Source organism: Lepisosteus platostomus, chromosome 13 (genome assembly GCF_059453375.1).
Source record: "Lepisosteus platostomus isolate fLepPlt1 chromosome 13, fLepPlt1.hap1, whole genome shotgun sequence".
NCBI lineage: Eukaryota > Metazoa > Chordata > Actinopteri > Semionotiformes > Lepisosteidae > Lepisosteus > Lepisosteus platostomus.
Window position 1 is genome coordinate 42128372 of NC_142623.1, and position 26880 is coordinate 42155251.

Below are 26880 nucleotides of genomic sequence, written 5' to 3' on the forward strand. Positions count from 1 at the left end.
CGCTGAGGCCAGGCGATCAATAGCAGCCATGCCTGCCACATCGGTGCTGTAGTCAGAATTCTTCCAATTAAGAATACAAGCAAACAAGAGAGAGATCCCTGATAAAAAGACAGGAAAATGCATACACATATACTGAAATTCTCCCTGTGACTGTAAGGCAGGCAGAGTCTCCAGCAAACCACCCCACATCATGACAGAACACATTTAAATGCATAGAATGATATGCATTAATTTAATTTAGTCATCCATACAGTTTTCACAGAGACTTAGGGTGGTGTTAGGCAGGATTGTTCAATTTGGGGGAGAAAGGAAGAAGCTTTGTGTAAAGAAAAATGTATAAGATGTAGAAATTGAGGCAAACTTAATGTGAACATTTGAAATTCTGTGCTGTGAAAGTAAGATACAGCATGTACCATAAATTTTAGCTCAATTTCTTCACCAAATAAATGCATTTACATATTTATCATCTCAGCCTTTGGGATTACACGAGCATACTAAAACCTGTCCTGTCCTTGAAACAGAACAATCAAGTAACAGGTGCCCACGGAATGATACACACATTGTCAACTGGAAAAGTACAAAAATACAGGCATTGTGATTCTGCATTGTTCTCACATAAGGACCACTGTTCACTTGAGAAAAGCTTCCAGGAGAGGCTCCAGTTATATTAATTAACACTTGAAAAAGCCCTGTTGGCTTTCTGACTGTGAGCCTGCCAGCCTTCAACAGTTACAATGACACATGGGGAGGGTATGTGATTTTCAGTGCCTTTACTCCCTGAAATCACCTTCAAGTATTCCACGGATATCTGTATAAGACATCTGTGTGCCTCCATCTCAGCTGAGAGCAGCACAGTTCATGGATTTGGCTTAATTGATTCCTTTGTTTTGCAGAAAGTCGCCATGAAAATGAGCCATCTCCCAGGCTTTGTGGTTTTTCGCAGTTTCTGATGCTCCCTCAAACACAATCTCACTCTGATCCTTGTTGCAATGCACGGTGCTTCTCATACAGTGTTTGTTCAGGTTCCCTCTATTTTGTTGATTACCAATGACATTGCCAGGAAATGGCGTATTTATCCATCGTTTCCTAGATTTTCTGTAAAGGGGAACTGCCCAATTTCTCAGACCGTTTATTAAATCTCTGTAACAAAATAAATTCATTGACATTTTGGAATTTTTTAAACAAATTTCAAACTCAGCACAAAATCATAAACTTTGTGAAATTACTGTAAATCACCATGGTATTGCAAACTTGCATTCAAGTTCCCACGAATTACGATGTGAAGTGGCCCTTCCTGCTCACTAGTCACCATAATGACTAAGGTAATGTGATGTACAAGCGGGAAAGTACAGGTTGTGCAGCAGACATTTCAGCGCAGAAAAGTTCCGACATGATCTGCATGCAGAGTTAACAAGTAAGTAGTATTTTTTGGCAATGCCATCTGGGAGTTGAGAGCAATATTTCTATTTGATTAAAAGAGATTTATTTACAATCCAGGTTGCTTACAATGTTATAAGGCCACATCACATAACCAGATGTTTTGTTCTGAATTTCGTCTATTTTGTTATGTAAATTGGAGGTTTTACTAGTTACTGTGTACATTTTACTTTCATTGTGGTTTTGAAATGCACTCATCAATGCTTATTCTTTCTAACGGCCAAATGTAAAAATAGTGTCACAGTTAGTCGAGCTTTAAGGAACTTCAGGAGGCCTGTACCCTCCATTTTCTAACTTTAGTATTCATGGAGAATGAAAGGTTGACATATTGCCCTCTCCAGAGTAAACAAACAAGTGTCACGGATGTCGGAAAGGGCAAGCCGTAGAATGACTAGGGGAGCAGTAGAGACCCTATGTGTTGCAGTAAATGGGGCAACACGGAGGGGTCAGATGATGTCGGTATAGAAAGCTATGCGCTCAGGCCACGGACGTGGGGTGACCTGGTGCTAGGCAGGTCTCACGACATCCGTACCCTCAACGCTGAGCAAGGAACAGAGTAGATACAGGAAGTAAATAGGCTACACAACAAGACACACCAGAAAGATATGAATAATCACAGGGAACTAGGAACAGGAGAGAGGTAGAGCGCCCTCTAGGTGTACAGGGCATGACAACAAGTTGCACAATTTGATTAGTGTTTGCCCACCAGAGAAAATAGGCTTGCAGTTTTTAGTCAGTAAGTACTGACCAGCTTCTTGCCTACACCCATCGGCAGCTGACACATTAGAAGACTAAACTTTCTTGTGAAATCAGCAGGGTAACGTGGAAAAATGTATGCGAGGCAGACAAAAATGCTTCAATTTAGCCTCCGTAACACGGGTCCAATCACACGTGCAACCAGTGCAGCTCCGCCCCTCTGGAGTTCAATCACAGCCATTCATGAACACCTCCAGCACCAGCTCCACCACACACACCGTTATTTTAATACCATTGCCCCTCCCTCCAATAAGCTGTGAGGTTCTCTTGAGTGACACCACAAGCAGGATAGAATCAAAGAGAACAACCGTACTTGAGCTTAATGGCCTCTTATGTAAAACATACATCATTGTTTCCACGGGACAGGATACGAATGCATATTTTTAGGCGCCTCTGATGAATGTTTCCTTGTGTTACTTCAGAGCGGTTAGGTCAGTGTGTAATGTGACTCAGTGAACAAGCTTCTCTCCTGGAGAAGGGTTTAACACCAGAGCCCCTAGATGCTCACCTTTCACAAAGTCCATGAGACATATTGCTGTGGCCTGGCAAGGCCAGGAGTTCCTGGTTTTGTTAATGAATTGCAGACTCCTGAATACATGCCTTGGAATTGCTCTTTGCACCAAACCTTGTGCAGCTGCTTACTTAACATGAGTCTAAACACAGTGACATCAGGGGACATGAGCCTCTTCGGTTTATGACTCCAAGCAGCAAAAGCATTATCCTAATCTCCCTCGATTCCTCATAGTTCTGTTTTTCCTGGAAGCTGTTAGGTGGGAATTCTTGGTACTTTGCACTTTTTTATTTAATCTACAGTGATCCCTCTCTTATAAGGCCATTCTTCTTCAAGCAATAGAAGACTTCATTTCTTAGAGATATCTTTTAGGTTTCAGGATGTAGAGACTCTAAAAGGGTTACTGGTAAGTTTATTTTTGGTTCTGATGTAGTAGTCATTCAACCACCCATTGCCACAATCTTGTTTATCTGAAAGGAAACAATAATTATTCATTAAGTCTTTCCTCTTTCTCCCTGACGGTGAAGTAAATAATCAAGATGGTACAGATACATTATTTATTACTATTAGTCCTAGAATGGTCTTCAAAAATATATGAGATGCAATGCTTTTTATTTTCTTTCATGTGCTTCAGAATAAAATTGAGAAGCACATATCGAAAAGCATGTTTTCTGCTTTCCATATTGCTTTCCATTTGTACCCCCTACCTTTGAAAGATTTGCAGGTAAAAATTGCAAAGCAAGAATTCAACAACTTTCCTCCTCTCAAAGAGATCGATTCAAAATCTACCCAACAGATTGTCAAAGGACAGTCAACGTTTAATGCGTTGCATGTTTCACACTCACAGAAGCCTTGCCAGAAGTTAACATTTTACTTCTAACACACCTGCAGGTCATTCAAACCTAAACTAAATCCAAATCGCCTTAATTCAGGAGTCATCCTGACCTTATACTCAGTCACATGGTGTATTTTTGGAGATTTCCAAAAATGTATGATGCAAATATGAAACAGCACCTTGCTGTGTGCCTCATTCAACTGCACCTCTTTAAAATGGGCCTTCAGATTCCTTTTGTCCTCCTTCTGCGTCTGCGTCATTTTCGTGTTTCTGGGTTTAATCTTTTTCGCCATTTGTGCTGGATGATGGAAGCAGAGCAGAGAGAAGGGGCCGGAAAAGAATAACAGAGCAATGGCTTCTACCTTCTGAGATTATCTTAACTTGAACTTGTCATTCATTTGGAATCCAGCGCCTGCGAAGCCCTCAGAGAAATCGATGTGCAATTAAAGACAAAAGAAAAGGCGCAGTTTTAATTTTTTTCACTCCAGAGGCGACGGAGGTGAGATAGCAGGTTGCAGGCTTTGGTGGAAGGACGTTTTTACCATCCAACTCTTCAAATCTGCCAGCCTGCTGTTGCTCTGTGACACTGGTGACGACTTCCAGCTCGGTCGCTGACAGCTGGAAGAGCTTCTGAGAAAAGAGCAGATCCACCAGCAGATTGCGACACAAGCGACACTACTAATCTCGCACATGTAGGACCAGAAAAACTCCAAATGCACGCTTATCCTCATTATGATTTACAATGACAGTGCACTCGTCTGTTCAGGAGTTCAGGAAAACTCAGATTCAAACTTCATGCCTGGCCTTCTGCCAGCTGGGTCTTAAGGCACAAGGCACAAGTGCACACCTTACTGTATATCAAACTACCAGTCCCACTATGAGGTAATACCCCTAGAATAGAAACAAACAACGAAGGTTCCTGAAATACACAAACAGTTTTTATTATCACTGCATTCCACGAACCAGCAGCCTGTCTTTCCGAATTACTGAGGGTAACAAAGGAAATTTATAAATCCTTTTGATTAATTTCTAACCTTGTTCCACTCAAGTCTCTGTGTTTAATAATTCAAATTAAAAATTGTTATTTATAACCTAGGTCTTTTAAATAATGGAGGTTTAATTTACTGTACACAATATACTACATAATTTCACAGTACGGAATAAAGCTAAGTTGAGGCAAATACTTTAACCTATAAACAGTACAGACTGAATGCAGAAATTCTTACTTTTTCATGTAGTGAGTGAAACTACCATGCATTTTCTAGAAGAAATATTATACTGACAAACACTTGATTTATGTACAGCAAATGCCAATGGTTTATATAATGGTTTATGATCTCATTTCGATCCTCTCTATGTTCAGGTAATATCCGGTATTGAGATAAATAGAAATGATTCATTAAAGCCTCCAATTTTCCAATGTTTGGAAAACAATATAGGAGCAATACAGGCGCAATATGATTCCACATAAACAAGCCTTTTCCAACTATAGTAAGCTTTGAATAACCAGCTAATGTTAAACACAGAAGTATGTGTTGAACATACAAAAACAAAACAATATCATTTGGCATTTCTGATTTTATGACAGAGTTATCCTTTGAACAACAATGGAATTTCAAACTCTACTCCAGTACTTTTATTAAGAAATAAGTTGCAAATGTTTAGGGGGAGAAAAATTCATATGAATTTCATTAGTAGCAGTCGGTTATGGTGGGCTGCCAGTAGCTTAAAGCGTTTTCCAAGTATAAACGTCTTTACATTAAAACCTGTAAAACCTGTTAACAAACTTCTAAGTAAGAAGATGGGATACTCTGTAACTGTTTATGAAGATAAACCATCACTACTAATTGGAAAAGATCTTCACACAATAGAAAAGAGAAATGTTTCTGTGCCTTTTACAGACACATACAGCTGTAGCTTATTTGCTTGATAATAAACAAGCTTTGTGCAGCGACAAAATTAAGGAGAATTAAACCTTGTTTATTTTGGATCATACATATTGCTGTCACTGTCTACCCAGTCATGCATTTAATTCGATTAGATATTCAATTTGCTGTTCAACTGTGGGCATTAAAATGCATTTGCTGAATTGTATCCCCATTGTTATGCAATGTGAAGGTGAAAACATGTGAACCAGTGGTTCCCAATCCTGGTGACCCTCACACCTGCTGGTTTGTGTCCCAGCTGAGCCCTCAGTTACACAATCAAACCCTTCATTGTCTTGAAAATAATAATAAATATTGTTGTTTGATCTCTTTGTTCCCTCCTCTTAAACATTGTATTTTGTAAATGAAATAAAATCCCAAACTTGTGACAGGTTGATGGTCTAATGAAGGAGGGAGGGAAGGAGAACCAGCAGGTGGGGGGAGGGGTGACCAGTATGAGGAGTGAGAACCACAGCCAAACAATCAGCTGCAGTACAAATGCTGGACTCGGAAAACCCTCCCTCTCCCCTCCCAGAGTTGGACAGTGGGACAGCAGGCCAGGCTTCTGTCAGCCTCGCTGGCCAGAGGGATCGCCGGACCTCGACAACACTGCAAACTGGAAGAAGCAGCGGTGGTGTGCGGCGGGAACCACCCCCATGAAAAATGTCAAGATCTCGTGACAAGCAGGGACATTCCTGCTGTTCACGGACTTCCGACGCCTCGTTCAGTGGTGGGAGAGGGGATCCTAACATGCTGTCCACCAAGGAGCGGACAATGGTAGCTTCTGTGTTTCTGACCGCCAGCAAAGGCTTCCTCAGTTTACTGATGGTGGATAACCGTAAAGTGTACGGACTGACAACGCAAACAAGGGCACGGAATCGCATCTTGCAGTTAAGATGCTTTTAACCTCATCTTCTCCACTTCAGCTGATAACTTCTAGTGAAAAATCTGCTCAAGGGGGCGACATTCAAAATTCCTCTAGAGCTACCAGCCTTTTCCCCCTCACCAACTGTCACTGTGTTGCATCCTTGCAGCTGTGTTAAACCCAGGCAGGAAACCAGAAGTTATTTTGGGAACTTTTTTCACGGAGATTTGAAACATGCTGAGGAGAGGCACGGGGTCTTTCTTGGAATTGTGTTTACGAGCTGCGGGGATTTCAGAAACTCCCCTCAAAGAGGCTCTTTGCAATCCCAGCAGGCCATTCCTGGCCTGGGTCAGAACATGACAAACCTGTTTAGAGAGAGACCATATGAACAGACTGTGCTGCAAGATGAGATAATCTGCTATCGTGGTCAACAGCTTCATGCTTCATCAAACAGGATTTTGACTAATTTGCTGAAAACGTAGAGCATTAACCTGTAACCACCTGCTGAAGTGTTCTGGTATTTATAGATTCATCAAGGAGCATTGTTAAGAGCTTCAAAATATTGCCAAATGAGCTTGCCTAGCTGCTGAATTCTTTTGTCTTGAATTAACGGCTTCAATTTTCTCCATAAAGCAACAACCCATATCAGAAGGAAAACCAGTTTTGGTAATTAGAATGTTATCTTTTGAAATGGTAAAATAATTTTAATTGCTGTCATTGTAAACTAAACCATCTATGAGCACTGCAAGAGATGAAACACCCAAAACACGTATGCCTTTTATACAAGCATGCCAGATGATATAAACTAAAGACTTCAGAGAAGAATGTAAGAAGTAATTGATAGTCGCATACACACAGAAAAAAAAATGAATATGGGGGGCAGTTTTTTCCAGCAAGGGCAGCCATTAAAGGCTAACTGGTGCTCATTATGTCAACTCCAAATAAGAGTGATTTAAACTCCATGCCCATGCATCAGGGTCAGTTAAGAGAAAACAATCATCCCACAACATCTAATGTGTCTGTGATAATGTTAGGATTAGAAAACAGTGAACAGACTCGCCACACAGGCTGAAAAGCATTGGTAACAGGCAGCGAATGTTTTTCAGTTCAGAGAGTTATGTTTTTCACCTGCTTTGATTAAAATAGTTTAAATGTTTTCATAAACCTTAATTATACCAAGTTCTAATCCAAACTAAACAAAAGTATGAAGTGAGAGTTGCGCTTCAGAAGAGATTAATGAGGAAATACCAAGCTGCATTCTATATCAATACAGCAAACACACCTAATGTTCATTAGAAAAGTTGCAAACAACAGACCTTTGGTCCATCTAGACAATTTGGTTGGTTTGTAGATATTTGACCCAAGGATCTTATCCAGACATTTCTTGTATCTGCTTTAACATTATGGCTGGGTAGCTTGTTCCATACACCACACAACCCTTTATGTAAAGAACTAGGACAGTGTACGTTCATAGTGTTTCTAGCAAAGTGTGGTAATATACTCCCTAATACATAATTTTCACTTCTTTTTGTCTTTGTTCTTATTCCTTAAACCTGCTGGTGTCTTACTCTCTAGATCTTGGTACGCTGAACAGCAAACAGCTCACAAGCGGATGGGATGAGCTCATCTACAGTACGTTGGTAGCATTTCCTTCTCCATCGCCCCCTTGCCAATAATGCTGAACTGATCTGCTTTCGGAAGAGAATCCCCTTTACAGCAACAGCAGCAAAAAGAGGGACAGTAAGTCTGCTGGTTCCGCGCCATCGGGGGAATCCAGCATCATTGCTAAATCATGCTCTGCTTGCAGATGACAGGATCCGATCGGTTGCCAGGGTAGGAATCAAAAACCGATTCAACACCTGCAATTCAATGCAGAAACAGGTGTTCTGGTATTCACAACTCTCCCAGCAGGCTAAATTACCACAACCGGGGAGAAGTCAGGAAAATTGCATTTCCTTTTTAATCTGTTTCTTCCGAATTAATAACTACCTGTATGTGCTTCTGCAGATGTTGTTCTTGCCGCCTCCTTCCACCCTGATCGTATTTAATGCTCCCAGTTATAATTTTCTTATGATTTGTGATCTTTCTATTTCACTGAATGCTAACTTCCTTTCTCTTTCTTAAGTCGCAAAACACTTCCTGCGAAAAACACACTTTAGTCGGCCTCTTTTTAAGTTTCTTTTTTTGACTGTATTTGCCAGTATTAGCTGTGTGGCAGCCTCTAGAAGATGCACATCTGCAGAGGCAGCAGTGTGGAGCAGCTCTGGGCTTGGAACTGTAAGGTCATGGGTTCATATCTCAGGTGGGCAGCTGCTGTTGTACTTCTGAATCTGGCACTTCACCGAGATTGCCCTAGTAAAATGCCCAGCTGTTTAAAAGTAATTCGCTTTGCCTGAAAGCATCGGCCAAATAAATTAGTAAGACAATAAAAGTATGTGATGGAGAGGATCTAACCCAAATGACAAATGAAATCCGAGAAAAAAAAAATGTGTTGACGGTATTCATGACAGTGACTGACTCGGGCCTGGGGTCATTACTCCTGACCTAGCTTGTGTGAATTTTAAACAGACATCTGCTGTTATACTGTATGTGACATCTCAGAAATAGCTGAAAGGCTGGGATAACACCATCAGGAACAGCCACTGGGTCATAAGTGGAAGCATTTTGGTAATGGTCACCCAGTGTTATTACCATGAATGGGTGTTTGAGTGACCTCTACTATGGATGGACTTGGAGTGTAAAACCCTCTGTAACACTGTTGTAATTCAGGGCACTGTGGTGTGCGTCTCCTTCCGCGTTCTCCAGAAATGTCCGTTTTCGTCACAATTAAACTCGTCTCAAACCTTCACTGGACTACGCTGTGACTCCTTGCATCCCCACAACATCCCCAGATTTAACAGGGCGGTTTCGCAAGCACGGTACTGTTTATTGATCTGGAGCAAAATGGGAGTGCCACCTTATGAAAGTAACTCTACAAGTGCACGTGAGGTGCAAGAGACAGCAGAGATGGAACAGCAGAGCTAGAAAAGAGCGGGGGGCAATTTTCAGACCGAGCTAGAAGCTGTGAAATTCAGGCTGCTTTGTTGTTAACGTTCTCGGAAGCCGGCATGCCTTCACTCTGCAACTGCCTATCTTTCATCTGTCACTTAACGGAGCAAAATCGTCAGTCTATCAAGGCGTCGGATCATGGTGTTGTGTCACAGGACAGCTTGTCATTTACACTTCGCTGAAAGATGAGGAGCACATTTGCAGAAAAAGTTGGCCTTTCCGATTGCCAGTTGTAGGAGGAGAGTGTATCCATGACCTGGAACTGGAGTGGGCGGGGGGCGGCGCAGGGGAGGCTGGTTTTAATTTTCCAGTGCAGACAGGTGTCTGCCCTTCAATATTAGAGGGTGCTTTTTCACAGGAGAATATGACAAACCAGGAGACGCACGAGCAAAGCATGGAAACCACATAGCAACCTCAGTCAGTCACAGTGAACAGCCATGTGAATTAGCAGCCAAGATGAAATGATTCATTTTCATTCAGGCATTCAGTAAAGATTTATGGTTCAAGTGTATATTCAAGTGTATATTTCCAGGCTTCGGCTTCTCCGTTGATGAAATACAAAACATTAAAAAAAACTTTCATCAGTTCACTGATGTGTTGCAAAAAGAAATCTGAATGAATGTCTTCATTTTCTGACAACCTCCACATCAAATTGATCTTTAATTGTTGTGAATTCCCCAAGATCAGCACTAGTTGAGGAGAATACATTTAAAATCTAAAAGACGGAGACAAGGAATTGCAAGAGAGAAGGAAATTGTTTCATTGACTTAGACTCCCCTTACCTCTCATTTACATCAGCTTCTTCCATCACAGGCATTTGGCCCTGGGGTCTCAGATTCAGGTACCCACGGACACACAGACAGCCTGCGGATCAACGATGAGGAAAGGTTACTGAGTGATGCAGGGAAACTCAAACAGACACCAATAGGGCCCCCAGAACACCGAGCTTTCGAGTGTCCTGCAGGGCTGAGCCACACCTTTCTGGATCTTTTCTGGAATCCCAAACCAATATTATTTTACAAAGCCTGGAATTGAAGGTCCTTTTGCAGGTCGTGAATAAAATAATCACTCAGGTCTGGCATTAAACAGTGCAGGGTTGTAGAGGGATAAATGGACCAGCGGTGACAGACTTAGCGGTGAAGTGACAAGACTGACATTAGACTTTACTTTGCAAAGGCACAGGCCAGAGGCTGCTGCTTCAAATCTATGATCATTAAACATAAACACTTTTAATTATTCACGGTCAAGCATTATATTCTGCATATATTCTGTCACATACAGTAAGTCACAGGTTCTTTTGACTTCTTGGACAGCCTTAAATGAACCTGAGACCGCCTTACCAGTCAAATGACAGCTATGGCACATTGACGAGCCCTAGACCAGCTCTCTGTGGTGGAGTTAAGTGCCAGACTACTGTAAATATACAGGTTGCAGAATTATGTATTGTTAGGCAGTTTATTACATTGTATTTCTATATACAATAAAATGTGATCTTCCTCAAAGTCTTACAGTATATAAGCTAAAAAAAAAAAGAAATCAAATAGCAGAACATAACAACTATTCTTGGCCTTTGAAATGTCAGTAGGTGTTAAGTGTCGTTTTGTTTTTGAGCACTACACCGAAGGCCGACGACCTTACAGACAGGCCCAGGCCTCTTCTCTTCTGGTGGATGGCAACAGAGCAAGAATGGAGAAGAGAAGATGACAGAATAATAACCGACGATGTAAATGTGAGAGTGCAGGCCAAGGTCACAGAAAACTCCTGCTGGAAAAAAACAAAAGAAGAGCCGTGACTGCTGTGAACGAGGCCAGTCTGCTGCTCTCTGGAAAGTCACCGGTGGGCGCAGTGTGGCTACTGTGGCTCAGTTCACCATGTTTCTTCAGTGGAAAAGGGCAGACAACTGGGAGCTTCAGGGAGGGCTGCACAAGAGCTACACCTGGTCTACTGACGTCTGGGAATCTCAGAATGTCTGTCTCATCTCTCTTCACTAAGCGCGGGCCCAAAAATGTACTGCAAATGAAGGAAAGACTACAGACTGCAACACAGAAGTCAGCTGCAGATTCTCCTCTTTTGCAAGACTTTTGCCTGCTGGAGTGCGGCCGACTCTTCCCAGAAACAGCCATGATCAAGAAAATGTGCGCGTGAGCCAGACCTGGAAACACGTCACAGGGCTGTACTTCAGGCTTCTCAGCTCTCCCAGAAAAATGTCTGTACTCAATGAGCCTCGAAATTGCCACAGCAATTCCAGTGGGTTTTAAATGCAAATGAGAGAACATGGCTCCAAACGAAACAGTGACACTCGTTATTGATTAAATACATTCTGACACTTACTCATATACACCCGGATGGCTCATTTTTCACAAGTGGCAAAGATATTTCACTGACGCCCTGCAGAGAATCGTTTTTTTTTACCTGGGACAAATTGGGCTATTTTTTTTAATTATTCTTTCCCTGTTGGGAAGTGGTTGAAAGATTCAAGCTCTTGGACACTCTTAACAAGCAGTCTGTTTTGTTTTAGATGGTGATTTGCAGGTATAGCAGTCACATTATCGGAATCGTTTGTATCTGATAGCTGTGACAGGCTCAGATGGTGGTATCGGGCTGATGAAATCACCTATTTTCGGATGAACACTCTATTACTGTAGATTGTTATACGGAACAGCTAGGGACTACACATTGATCCTCCAGTTACGGAAACGAATGCAGACCATTACATTCCTAAACAATACCGTGTTCAACAGAGCGTGCTGGTACGGGCCTAAACCATCTGTAAGTTTGTCCAGGGACTGGTCACAGACATCATGAAAAACAGACTGTACTGTATGCATGTCTATTTACAGAGTGGCGTGGGAAGTGTATTTTAAAAAGAAGAAAAAATAGAACTGCAGTTTTTAGGGAGGGAATTTTCTCACTAAAGGTTTTTTTAAGAGAGTATTAATCTACTATAAACCGTGATGAGTTACAGCACTCGAAAGAGGATCCATACAATACACAGACTAAGACAAGACTGACTGCTGCACCTTACGTTCCAGGTTAAACCACCCTAAGCTCCACCCCCAGCTCCTCTTGATGGACAGGCAAGACGGTTATTGCATTGTTAACTGCAATACTCGTCTGTAAAGTGCTCTGTGGCAAAGCGTTGTGAAGGTCACTGTAGCAAATAAATTACTGGTTTGCTGAGTGATAAGGGAAATCAGCCTGGTGAGAGAGTATCCACCTGCCCGTGGATCCGAGGCACCAGCACGTGGGCCTGCTCTGTGGACACTGGAATAGTGCAGGTACTTCCAATCACAGGACAGACCAGACCAGACTAAATTGAAGGGCAAGGGGGGCAGTGTCTATTTTTATAGCTCAGCAAAGACTTATTGCCTTTCGAGTACCCATCCAGAAGAGCACACATTTCTGGGATGCAGATCTGGGAATTCCCGAGAAGAGGCTTTTGTTTGTTTAGAAACCAGCGTTTCCTCCCTGAGCAGCCGTGCTTGTGCCAGTGGCAGGAACCCTGGTCCAGCCCCCAGGGGAGCGAGCGAGGAGAGTTTGGAGCTGGGGCAGATCTCAGAGCTTAGGGACCACTTTCTTTGTAAATCACCTGGAAGTGGTTTGTGTGTTTGTGCCGAGTGTTGTAAGGTTTGCTGCCCTTTTCACTTATATGGAGCAAGTTATCTGGTATATTAATATGGCTTTGGAGGGTTATTATATTTCACTCTTACCTTTTATACAGTACATTACCCCTACCCCCATAACTCATAATTATATTATTGAAATCCATGTACATGAAGGGATGCCCTGAAATGGTGTACTGTGCAGCACTGGGGCCGATCAAGGTTTCCCGTGGCTGTACAGTTTTTATCCTACTGGACAGGGCACTGCCAAGACTGATTCCAAAGTTTATTCACATGTATAACAGGTGTGTATACGAGGAGAGAGATAGCATAGACATTTGGACATTGGAACCAATAAATAAAAATGATATGTGGTAAAGGGATAACCAAAAGGCTTACGATTCCTGAGACTCAAACTTAACAACAGGAAATAAAAACAGAGGGCAAAGTATAACTGTGCCAGGTTGTATCACAGGTGGCATTTATTTCAAATGTTCTCATCCCTTTCCTTAATAATTCATTAGAATAAGTTCGGCAATGTATTCTTTTAGGCTTCACAATAACATCTTAGCATTCCTTAAATATAACTGCCAATATACATTAATATCTTGTTAGGGCAGAAGGAAAACAGGCCTCCATGAACATGACCTTGAGGTACAGCTCTTAAACCCCTCCACTTGGGCCAGCCGTTCTGTCCCTGCCTGGAGGGACCCAGCCACTCTTTTCCGGGAAGGAACCATGATTTGGAGGTACTGATGTTCATCTCGACTGCGTCACACTCGGCTGTGGACCTCTCCAGTGTGCGCCGGAGGTCAGAGTGTAGCGCTCTGTACCACACGGTGTCACCCTGGACCGGACTGAGGTGGCAAAGTAGGAGCTAAGTTTGGGGATGAAGTTCTCGGTTTCCAGGTCCATCTCCAACGCTATCCTGACCTACGGTCACGAGCTTTGGGAAGTGAGTGAAAAGACTAAGATTGTGAGTGTAAGCGAGGGAAAGAAGGTTTCTCCGCAGGGTGGCTGGGCATGACAGGGCGAGGAGCTCAGCAGCTGGGAGGACCTCAGAGTAGAGTCGCTGCTCCTCTGGATCGAGAGGAGTTACGTGAGGTGGCTCGGGCATTTGGTGAGGATATCCCTAGGCACCTCCCGCTGGAGATGTACCAGGGACTACCCACTGGAGAGAGACCCCATAGCAGACCCAGGTCACACTGGAGAGATTATGTCTCTCTGATGACCTGGGAGAGACTGGGAGCCCCCCAGGAAGAGCTGGAGACTGTTGCTGTGGAAAGGGAAGTCTGGTCTGCCCTGCTCAGCCTGGTACCGGAAAATGAAAACGAGATGAGGATGGAAACAGAGTCATGTTTGACTGTTAACAATTACCTACATGTAAAATACAGCGCTCATCGTCAAGCACAGGCAAAACCATGAGTTATTTTTCCAAGAATGGAATTCTGACCAACAAATGCATTGAGTGCAGTTTGTGAATATGGTTAATCAGACTAACTGCATTGTGAATGTACTGTATAAGCCCTGAGTTAATAATTTACTCAATTCAGTTAGGAAGAGCTCAGGTACAATTAAGTCTAGGTTTCTGGTTACGTTATTGCACAACTCTTATTAGCAGGTTTGTTTCCTTTTCTGCATTAGATGGCCAGATACTAGTTCAAAATATTATTGAAAAATCTTTAAAAAAATATTTTGTTGATCTATGTGAAATGGGTGGGGAAAGAATCTGCCAACAAAAACTTCTAAGAGCGTTTTCCCAAATTATTAAATAATTTTTTTCCACAGAACTATAAGAAAATGAGATCAAATGGTTATTGATTAGTAATATATACATTATATACTATATATACTGTATGCCATATATAACAACATATACTATAATATAAACAAAAAATCACCTTAATGCCTAGGACACGAACTGAAACTTTACACTGCCTACTGTATAAGCTTGTAACCGTGATGCTGCTACTTTGGCTAATATTAGCCAAATAAAAAAAATAGCGATCAATGATGCTTTGTTTAAACAGACAGCTACCGGTTTCCAAAATGTGAATCAGGGGGAGATGTTTTCTATATTTTAAATTTATTAAGTTCCTATTCAGTAACAATATCAAAGAGCAACAAAATATTTATGGAAAAATTTGTGCTTATAGTAATCAGTATCACACTGACAATTAATAGTCATTGTTAAAATTGTCCCCATGATTATACCTGCCATGTGTAGATAAAACGAGTTGACACAGCTGCAATATTATCAGCATGTGTCAGTTACCATGTGCCCTGAATAATACCAGCGAATTCTGTAGGCTGTATTGGTTTCACAGCATTTAGTCACAAACAGCTGAAATGTTCAAAATACAGTGCTGGTGTGGTGGTCATCTTAAACACTGCAATACCATATTGTAATTGTACTTTCACAGGGATGACACCTACTGTGTTAAGTTTGGGTTTAACTGGTTAAAGAGCAAATGGAAGCAACCTGATGGTAATTTGAACAAAATGGTGATCAGCGAACCACAGGATCCAGGTACTGTCACAGTTCAATTCTCATTGGAATTAAGCTAACGAAAGTTGGAACTTGAACAGTTAAAGGTCTTTTATTGGCAGAAACTTTGCTGACTTGGTGTGGACACAAACATTATCACAGTGTCTCCACTTCTAAGTCTGAAGCGCAATTAGAAGTTAATACAAACTGCCAAGTTTAAGTTCAATCAGCAGTGTGGTTTTCAAAGAACATGATATCTAAAGGTCTTTTGAGTATGAAGGTAAGTCCGCCATGTTGGATGACATAGATGACAGTGTGCATTAAAAGTTAGAGCTGATCATCTGCATGGTTTTCAGCTGTATATCGAAAAAAAAATGTCTTTCAAGAAATGGTTGGATGAGATCCTGGGATCAATTAGCTTCTACCAAATTGGCTTGATGAGCCTAACGGACTCCACTCAATTGTAACTGTTCTTAAGAATAATGAAAAACATCTCATAATTACTAGAGGCGACCATGCTTGTAAATCTAATTAATGCTTCTTCAAGGGGTCTTTGCAAGCAGAATTCAGCTTCAAAGCAATGATTCTGTCTGCACACACATTTTCTTCCTGCTGCTGTAAAACGCTATAATTCACATTGATATTTCTACCACTTGTGGATATTTCCATACTCCGCATGCAGACTAATTCAGAAATATCTGAATTTCAAAGTTATGAAAAAGAAAAACATATTTTCTGTTGCCAAATCGAATTCGGCAAAAAGCCACAAACGATGTTGATGTGGGGGAAAATAATCTCGGTTTTGTTTTGTCTTGTGAAATTTGTACCTTTTCGATTTTCGCAGCCACTTTCAGGAAAGCTTTTGGCCGATCAAAAAGCTTTAATGACCGCCCTGGGGAGAAAGAGGAGGAGACTTACAGGAAGGTCACATAGGAAGTGAACCTCGAAAATGCTGAATCACAAAAAGTTATGTCTCCATGGAGGAAAGGTTTCTGTGAAATGACTGTGGAAAATGTAACAGTTATTCAGACCGTGTCCGTACAAAATGTACCAAAGGCTTCAGCTTGACTCTAAAATGACCTGTGTAAGAAAGCATGGCTGAGCAGTGCCTGTACCTTCCAAACAGGGGAATTAGGTTCCAAGGCAATCCTTGGGCAAAGAGGAAGGGACACTCACCACCTTCCTCTTTCTTAAACACCGCAGAGATACAGTTTAGAGCGTCTAGTCAAACCTAGCCAGCATGTCCTTGACACTTACTTGCAAACTCCACAAAGACGGGCCAGATTTAACCTGTAAACTGGAGCTAAGAGGCAGTAGTTGACCTGGACCTATGATCCGTCACCTTTAAAGCCCAATTCACTTCAGCATCCTTCAGTAATCCTGATACTCCTTCTTAAAAGCAAAGGTCTGTGTGCACGGATGCACACTTTAGGTTAATCATTTAAGATGTCCAATAACCCATGTGTAGAATAGATTAAAATTAGTGCAGAGAAGCTTTTGATGTGAATCAAATTCATCAACTAATTATCAATTCATTCATTTCAGCAACAGTTCAGTGACCGTGACACTATTTAAAGTGCTAGTTTATGTTAACAAGGTGCTTTGTTCAAAGTCTGCTGTGTTGGCTGGCCACTGAAAATCATACATTTAACAAGTATGATTTTCTGTCAAACATTTTATTTTTAAAACAACTCAGTTAACATGATAATCATTCTGAGCAGTAGGTACGTATAATTATATGATTACTGTTACTACATGTGAAGTATTGACAGAGCTAAGAAACTAGCTATAATTAATTCCCCAAGGGCCCAAAAGTACAGTAGGAGGATGTCTTCCTGAATTTCCAATTGCTTTAAGTGAAATAATAGTGGTAGTTCTATGCATACAGATTCCAAATTCATAATTCTTCAGCTTGCTACCTGTTTGTGCTCAGTTGCTTATCATAACCTGAGTACACATCATGAGCTACTATGCCATGTATATTAAGACTGGATGTGCAGTTTTAATTTTCCTGGAAGACTACATCTAAAAACCTGAAACTGGACATGTAGCAATGTTATCCTTGGATCATTTTATCTTCAGCAAACGATATACAATAAAAAGAGAGTCAGACAAAACCCTTATTGTATTGAGACAAGAACAGGCCCTGAACAGTACCAATCTCAGTTGAAAAATTCAGTTGAAAACTTAGGAACATATTAGTGAATGGTCTAATTCTATAAATTGGCTTCATCACTCTGTTCTCCTCTCCACTGAGAGCTGGTGTGTGGGGGGCGTGCTGGAGAACTATGGCTGCCGTCGCATCATCCAGGTGGGGCTGCACACTGGTGGCTGTGGTGGAGGGGATCCCCATTACCTGTAAAGCGCTTTGAGTGGAGTGTCCAGAAAAGCATTATATAAGTGTAAGGAATTATTATTATTCAGTGCATCAGTTCTGAAAGGTTCAGTGTCCCATAAATGATGAGTGGCATCATAATGGTAGTTAGCTCTACTGTTTTACAACTCTAGGGTCCCGAGTTCTACCCAATGTGGGGACACAATGTATGCTTGTGTGGACATGTTTTTTTCTTGACTTGTGGATTTTTGCTCTCACCTCCTAAAATTGTACCAGTACCAGTAGGTAAGGTCTTATTTTCTATTTTAAATTGTTTAAATTATTCCTTTCCATGGTGGTAGTGGGGCTGGATCTTAGTAAGAGAAACATAACCAAATGGTAGAATGACCATTTTCCGATGTACAGAAATCTTTTGTACATGTAAATCTTTTTGTCATGAAATGATCATGTTTGGCCTTGAGCACAAAGCCTGCAATGTATTTAAGAAAGATTCTGCTTGCCTGCTTTGATACAATGTTTTTACAGCACCTTTCTGTTGACTCACTTGGCCCAGCTCATTACACCATATAAAACAGACCAACCCAGAAGGTTGATCAAGGGCTCTTAAATGTTACACAAGCCTTGTCTGGGACACAATGTTTCTTTCTGGCTTTGAAACTAGGTCCTTCAAGATCAAAGAGGGTAAGATATGTCTACTAGCTTCATTTACAAGAGATGTTTAATCCATGAATCAAGGGCAAAAGCTTTGTAAAAAGCTGTAACGCACAACAGTGGTACTCTAGACTGGAACCACAAACAAAGGTTAAATTGTAAGTGAAAAAAGCCTAGGGTGTACTGTATACTTACTGCTTGTGAGGTTGTTTTTAGGATTTTTATTAAAGCCCACAAAATTAGACCTGCTTGCACAAGGGTTTTTTTTTTTTAATATAACATCTGAAAACCTAGTAATTTTGTGTTTGAAAGAGGATATTTTTCTAGGTACTTCACAGAGGAAAATAAAGAAGAGAGACAACAACACCATTAAGATTCCATTTTTTGTGTTTTTTTTCCCCCCACTTAGGTTAAACCAGATTTCAGTCACAAGAAAATTGAATTTATTGATCTGCCCGAAATACGCTCCAAAATTTCATTGAGCATCTTCATGCTCTTCCCTAAAATTGCATTACTTAAATACCGACCTCAACATTATACAGTAAACTTACAAACAAATGTCTTAAGTGCAGTTTAGAATAGTTTCTTTTTCCACTTTCACAATGCTCTCAGTTTTTTTAATTTCAGCTTTTCAGGTGAATGAGAACACAATATCCGTATAAACCCAGCTATTATTTTCAGCCCTGTAACTTTGAGGAAAATGCTACAGAACAACAGTCTCAATGGCCTTCAAAGGTTTGGTGTCTTGTAAACTTTAGATTAGAGAGCACACCATCCAGTAATGTCAGCAAAGATCTTTTTCTGTGTCATTTAACCTTGCCTGCAGAAACTTGTATTTTCAGGATCCCTGCGTTTTTTTTAATAAACAGTAGGATATTTTTCTTATATCTGACATAATCAATGAAAAAAAAATCCCCATGGGCAATTTTAGAGTACTGCCCTCTCAAGGAAAATGCCAGAAAACAATTTGATATTTTTAAACAGAAACTACAGTACATAATGGCACATGTGTGGAAATCTGTATCTTTTTGTGTTGGGAACGCTGTTACACTTTGCTTTGCCCCCATATCTGAGTGTGTTACTTACTCCTAATGTAAGCAAAAAAAAACACAGCATCAGAGAGTACTGGAGCGTGAACTTGCCATCAACATTTCCTGCCCAGACAAAACAAAACTGCGCTCTGAGACCAGCTCACATTTCTCAGTGAAAGTGTTTTTATAATGTTTATTTCTTGGAGGATGAAGGGTGTGTTGCACAAAACTTTAATAAAAACAAGCGTGCCTCATACTGGAAATAAAATATTTTTGGTCACTGCTTTGAAGGTCATTAGACGTGAAGCAAGTGGAACCTGGAATTCTCCTGAATGACCAGCTCAGCGAATTCCGCGTGTTTTCTTTTTCTACGGCAAGCGTCTCCATCCCACATGCCATGTAGAACACAAAGCATTTTTACAGCGTAATGCACTTCAGTGTAAACACTGCCTATCTGAACCAGGAGCACTATTTATTTGTGCAATAAATGTAATAAAAACGTCCATGCAATTTAAATTAGCGCTGCTTAGACAGAATTGTTTGCAGATGTATTTTCAACCCGAACAGAAGAACGAAAAAGTTTCAGATGAACCCATTAAATGAAATCATTATGACAACCCAATCCCGGTTCTTCGTGTTGTTTATTATGACAGAAACGAGTAAGGTTTGTTAAAAGGCAATTATGCGGAATCAGTACTAATTTGAAGACGGGTGCAGGTTTCCCTGCAGCTATAGAACACATCTGAAACACAAAGCAGAAGGCTCTGGCTTATGGAGAAGCCCTTGGTCATGCTGTCTTATACAGTTATCATAAGTCAGGGGAGTTCGAATACTTGGAATGGGTCTGCTCATTCTCCATTCAAGACCAAAAATTATTTTATCTTTTAGTCAGTGTAGGACATTCCTGTAAGCCCTGGGATGTACAGTATGTGACTGCTCTCCTCTGGACTGATTCCAAAGAAAGGGATATCTTTATTCGTCATATGGTGTTAAAAAGTATATACAGTATTAGGAAGAGCTCAATAAAAATAACATTTTTTCTTTACATTTTCTAATTTCATAGATCTTAACATGTTGTTTGCCTTTCCTACTGCTTCCCCACAGTCCACACAGTATACAGCATATTCATAATAAGGCATAACGTTTGTCAAAGCAGAGGCTGTAGCGTTTTAGGGTAAGGTTTATGAATGCTTATTTACAGTGCATCAGGTTATTTGGGAAAATGTCTGTAAAGGATTAAAAATATTACGGTAGCAATGGCTTCCTTATATCTCCCAGAGAACACCACTGACGCTAGTGCCCTCCAGACATTACCATTTTCCATGTCATCTTCTAAATGAGCTTTGAGCGCCAAATTTCAGCACTTCACAGTTTTCACGATACAGTTGCTGAACAGCACTACAGCTTTATAAACATCCTGCACGTCTGTTTTGTTTCATCACAGCAAACAGTCCAACAGCCTACAGCACAAACAGCTGCAATGGATATCTTTTCTACTCATATTTACCTACTGCCTTGTTCTTACTTTCATGTGGCATGGGTCGAACAGGCTGTCCCGACAAACGCACTGGTCAGGAAAGCCTTTGTTGTGCCACAATAACTGGCCAATCACATGACAGATACAGGAGGGGTGGTGTGTGGTCTTCAAGTTCCAGGAAAGATCAAAGAATCCTACACCCAGGCCTTGAACTTGCAAGCAACCAGCTGCTAACAAGCATGCCAGACCAATTCGTCTGCATGATATCTTGTAACCAGCAGAGGGTACTGTCTAATCGATCCGTTGCTCTAATGCAGAGGAACCCCAAACCTGTCTTCAAGGGCTGCTGTCCAGAAGGATCATACTGTAGGTTTATTTAAACCCTCAGCTTCTTAAGAGCAAGGAAAGGCTTCAGTTTGTGCACCTAAGCAAATAATGAGCTTAAGTGTTCTAGAAGTATGAAGAAAATATAGAAACGTTCTGGCCCTGCAGGACTGGCATCCTGCCCCATCTCCAACAGCACAGTTGCCTGCGTTTCTAGAAGAGTGAAATTACTCATCATTATTATGTGTCCGAGTACTTTCTCCCTGATTAGATGATTAGATGTGAAACTCCAAGACATCAGGCTTTTTTTAGGTAAGACAAACAATCAACACAAAACACAAAGCACAGAGCCAGAAGGGACTATTTATGAAGATAACTTAGGGGTTCAACTGGACAGATCATTAACATCTTCTAGACAAATTGGAGGAGCAATTAAAAAAGGGGGAAAAAAAGCAAGGATATATCTATTTAAAAGCAATGACCTTGAGATGCTATTTTAAAATTGAAAGGTGCACTCGTAAGACTTCACATAGAATTACATTACAATTTCTAGTCACCGCATTATAGGGGAGCTGATACAAGTAGTCAAAATCCTCAAAGGCAACCCAGCGGACTTCTTCAGAATCAACTGTGAAATATGAACCAAAGGGCTTTGTGGAAGTGGATTTAAAACGGACACCAGGAGGAACTTCTTTATCCAGAGCCGTTTTGTTGAATCTGGTACTCTGGCTTCTTTCATGATGTGACTGGATGAGAGCTTTGGTCTACAAGCCACTCACTACCAAACTGGACTACATGGTCTGAATGGCCTCTTCTCATTAAGAGAGAGAGATCAGTTTATTGGCCATTTACAATTCCTTGTATTAGGAATATGTCACATACCCCAACTTGCTCTCCATGAGACACACAGACAGGGAGAGAAGCTGGGGGTCAGAGCACAGGGTCAGCCATTGTACAGCGCCCCTGGAGCAGGTGGGGTTAAGGGCCATGCTCAGGGGCCCAATGAAGCAGGATTCCTCTGCCAGCCTCAGGATTCGAACCTGCAACCTTCCAGCCACAGGCGCAGAGCCTGAGCCACTGAGCCACTGCACCACCCCACAGAGCCATTTGTAATGGTTCTGAAGAATAATGCAATTATTCTCCTGTTTACTACCATCCTCCTGTTGTTTGCAAATAATATTTTTTTTAAATGACCAACACTACAAAATCTCCTAGTTTCTTTTCAAGTGGCGAGTACACGGGCCTTTAGTGCTGATCAAAACAGTGGGAGCAAAACAATTTTCAAAATAAGAATTTTGATCAGCAACCATACAACATATTGTACAAGACAATTGAGAAAAGTTACAAACAGGACTATTGGTTTTCAGTGTTTCATAAAACCAATTCTCTCTTTGGAAGATTTTCTTATACTTCTTGTGGTGCAATCTTCCCATTAATTAGTTAGTTATATCTTTTTGGCAAAAAGTTGAAACGACATCTCAATATGGGTTGCATCCCCAATAGTTTTAGATTATAGAGGCAATTTGAGAAATATTCCTTGGCTTAAAAACTACTTTGGTGCCATCTTGCACATCTGAAATATTGTATTGGACTGAATAACTTCTTTGTCTCCCTCACTGAAGAAGACAGATGGAATACAAATTACTTTAAAGAGCTTCTTCGTGTTTGCCTACAATGAATTTAAAGTCAATTTTCTCCACTGCCCAAAAGCCTGTTAATCACCTAGTTACCAATTAAGCAGAAATTAGAAATTAGGTATTCTTCTTTTAATTAAATGTCCAATGCTATTAAATTATCCAACATTTAGCAATTATTGCTTTGTTACATATGATTAATTAAGTTAAACAGCAATTAACTTTGAAGAAAAGTTTTACTCTGTGGATCTTGTTCAATTACCCCAGTACATTCACAATTACATAATGTAAAATTAAAACTATTTGACTTTTAAGCCTTTGAAAGGTAGGAAACTAAACAACTGATGTGGAGCTGTAAATGTCATTGGGTTAATACCACAGAGCATCATTTACATAAATTGGTGTAATTAAAGAATTTTGTGTCTTGACAGTGAGAAACTCACTTTATGATTTAAAGTGTCATTATGAAAGGTATGTAAATAAAGTTTTAACTGCTATTTGATGCATCATATCGCATGAATGCTGATATGCAAATACACCTTCCCTTTAAGGTCTGCAGTCCACTAACAGATCCCTATGAGAAACTTGATAGTTCTACAAAATCCATGGTGGATTGGTCACCCCGTCACCTGATCAGGGTCCATGTGTTTTCTTGCATGTGGGAACACCAGAACGATGGGTGTTCTGAGTAAAACTACCCTGCAGAGGATCTACACAGAGCAACTCAGCAAATTCATTCAATTTCTCCTGACATGGTCCAGAGACTGTGAAACAATTTGAATATATAAATGCATAAAGTAATGAAACAGTTATGATAGCTATATTACTGTACATATCTTGAATTATTAGAATTTGGATTTCCAATGTAACTTCATATATGAAGAACTTTATAACCATGCTCTATAATTGGTCAAATGAAACAACTGAATTACAAATTGCACTGTGTAATGTCTTAAGAACTACACAGGGTCAGAACTGATTTTTGTAACAAACAAATCTCAGAGTTTCAGCTTATTTTGTTTTTAAGTCTTCCATGACTAAACTTTGTAGTGAACATGAAATAGTTATTTTCTATCACTGGCTCTCTGGCTAATTCTTCTGGTTGAATGTAACGGCATCGTCTTTTGAGCCAATTCAGGGCACAGCAAGCTGACGAAGGATACAGGTCTGGTCTAACATTTTCCACATTACGTTAAAGCTCCAAAGTAGTGCCTGGTGTTCTTAAGCATATGAGATCAGAAGAAAATTCTAACCTGATCCATTTTGGCAGTAACACTCTTCCGACTGTCCTTAGCTCTCTGAGCCAAAATCCTCATCAAGGGGCTTCTTGAAAGGTAATCTGCGTTAGTCCATATTACCATTTCATTTCCATTGTGTCGACAAATTGTTTTTTGCCGCGAGCCCACAAGCGGAGAAGGCCGTCAGTTTCCTTCTGTTTTTTTTTAAAACCCTCAAAGTGAATCTTTTCGAAGTTGTCTTTGTCTTGGATAATAGATTGGGTTATTTTAGGACGGTTTATTTCGGGAATGTCAATCTCAGTTCCTGAAAGAACATCTATGGAGTTTCCCCCCCCCATTAAGCTCGGTTCTTTAACTGGTCTATCGGATTAACTGGATAAAAATCCTCTCCTGGTGTCAAAAAGATAACAAGTCTGACAACTGTATAAAGTCAGTTCATCTCTGAAGCTGCCAATTACAAAATACCTTCTCATTCAAAGGAACAGAAACCGCAAATCCGATACCAGGCATCCCTTCGTGCTGTAAATTGTCACCAAAGGAAACAAAAACCTGTGCTTCAACCAAATGGCAAAATTACATGTATACATGATGATTTTGTGAATCCTGTATCTCGCATTAAATGAAGCAGCTGTGTAAGTGACGGAGAATGGCTGTCAAGCGCAACGATACTCTTCATGAGCCATCTTCATGAGTCCCCCCCCCCGTTCCCCAGCTCGTTCTCAAGCTGTTTTTTAGAGGGATGCAGGAAGTAAAAACCCCTTCCAAAAGGCACAAGAAAAGCGTCTCCTTCTAAGAGCAGCTCCCTAATTATGGAAAACACTCCCCACGCTTAAAACGGGTTTCGTTGCAAATTTCATTTAGATGCTAATTTGTGTTTAATGATGGTTGCGGGTCAAAAGCCCGCACAGGCAAGCCCAGTGCCTAGAACAAATTTTCAGCAAACGGCTCCTTTTGTCATTTCTGTGAGGTCTGTCAATCACAGCTTGGGGATACTCATCGTCCTACTGCAGCTATATCATTTGTTTACTGAAAGTCATTAGGAAAAACAAACTCTGAATTACACATAGGAATATATCCCGCACTGTGCATTGTTATTATGTATGTATGGTGATGGTTTATACACTACTCTGCATGACTACCACGAATTTGATTAATTACTGTATAGTTACTCAAAGTTAATCTTTTCTAAATCCATGTGGACTTAATCTTGTAGATTCTTTAGTTCATTGCTGTACTATTTCTATACATTTACACATAATAGAAGTAAGACTTACTGGTCTATAATTACTTGGTTTCGTGTTTTCATCCTTTTTTTCCATGAACACTATATTAACAATATCCAATCAATGGTTGCTACCCTTTTCTTTACTGAGTTTTCACATATCATTAGGTCCTGAAGACTTGCTTATATTGAGTCACTGCAGTACCTTATCCTAGATACAATTTTTGCTTGATCCATTGTTCTTCCTTTAAAAGAATAATTAGTACATCACTTCGATCACACAGACTTAAATCACTTTAAATCCTCCAGTACACTACGCCCCTTCATTTCAGAAAACATGATTGAGCCATGGGCAGAACTGAGCAATATTCTCTCAGCATTTCTCATGAATGAAAATATAAATAAGGACTCTGCAAAAGGAAGAGTAGGAGAAGGCAGCAAACTGTGCAGGAAATGTCAAAGAGGACAGGAGAACAGATGGATAAACAAAATGCATTTTACTGTGCACCAATTTCTGGTTATATGTGGGGCTTAACAAATGAGGGCTTTATGGAGGTCATGAAGTCTAGAAACAGTGCTTGTATAGACAGAGCTCTCAGACCCTATACAGGCAATTTGACAAATATGCACTTTGGGAATTCTGTATAATTTTGAATCACTTGTCTTTGTGGAAGTCCATTACATGGGGTAGAAACTGGAATGTTTTTATTTTCTTGCAGTTAAAAAATACATTTTTTCTTTACTTCTTTCCAAGCTTTAAATAAGTCTATGTGGCATGTTACCACAGTTGGGTCTGAACAAAAAAGAAGTGCTTCTTCTTGCTGGTCATCTGTTTCAAGGCAGATTGTTAACCCCATAAACCCTTTCACTTAACTCTCAACTCTTTCAGTTATGCCTTCCACTGACTTTCATTTCATTTAAATGGGGAATATATTATATTCTGTGTCTATAAGGCCAACAACTTTAAATTGAGTAAACTCCTATTGTACTTGTATGACAGCATATCTTAGTATTCATCTTCTCTTCTAGAACATGTTAATCGTGAACAACCACAGATACGTACATGAAGCAATTATGATTAATAATCAACAATGATGATAATCGTGAATGAGTTACTGCATGTTATTCAGATCTTCTGGAAAGGCGATCATGGATTTCAGTAGCAGTGGAGACTGATGCTTAGAGTGGAAGAAAAGTTGCAAGACTGTTATTGATTTACCAGCACTCTTTGGGGGAAAAAATGCAAGAAATTAATTCATCATTCATCAAAAAAAAAACAACAGGCAGGGATTCGTCGCATAACTATTTTGTCAGGGTATATGTTTTGGTCTGCAAGTGGCGATATTTATTCATTAGAATGGCAAAATCCTTAGTTTATTGCACACCTAGTGCATGGAAAAATCAATGCACAAGCTGTCCCTAATCAATCATTTTTAACTTCTCCCAGTAAACAAAATAGTGGTTTCATGCAGCTTTACAACTTCTTTCTATAAAATGCAAT

The 26880-nt window shown here is 40.4% G+C and overlaps 1 protein-coding gene across 3 annotated transcripts in view; it reads right to left on the minus strand.

Annotated features, from left to right (window-relative positions):
- The window catches only part of htr4 (5-hydroxytryptamine receptor 4), a 143982-nt gene that overhangs the window by 101889 nt on the left and 15213 nt on the right, over positions 1 to 26880 (minus strand). For all 3 annotated transcript variants that reach the window (XM_088604722.1, XM_088604721.1, XM_088604723.1), the window contains one exon: positions 10160 to 10241. In XM_088604722.1, coding sequence (XP_088460848.1) covers positions 10160 to 10194 — 35 coding nt within the window. In that variant the 5' untranslated portion in view covers positions 10195 to 10241. The remainder of the gene's footprint in view (positions 1 to 10159; positions 10242 to 26880) is intronic.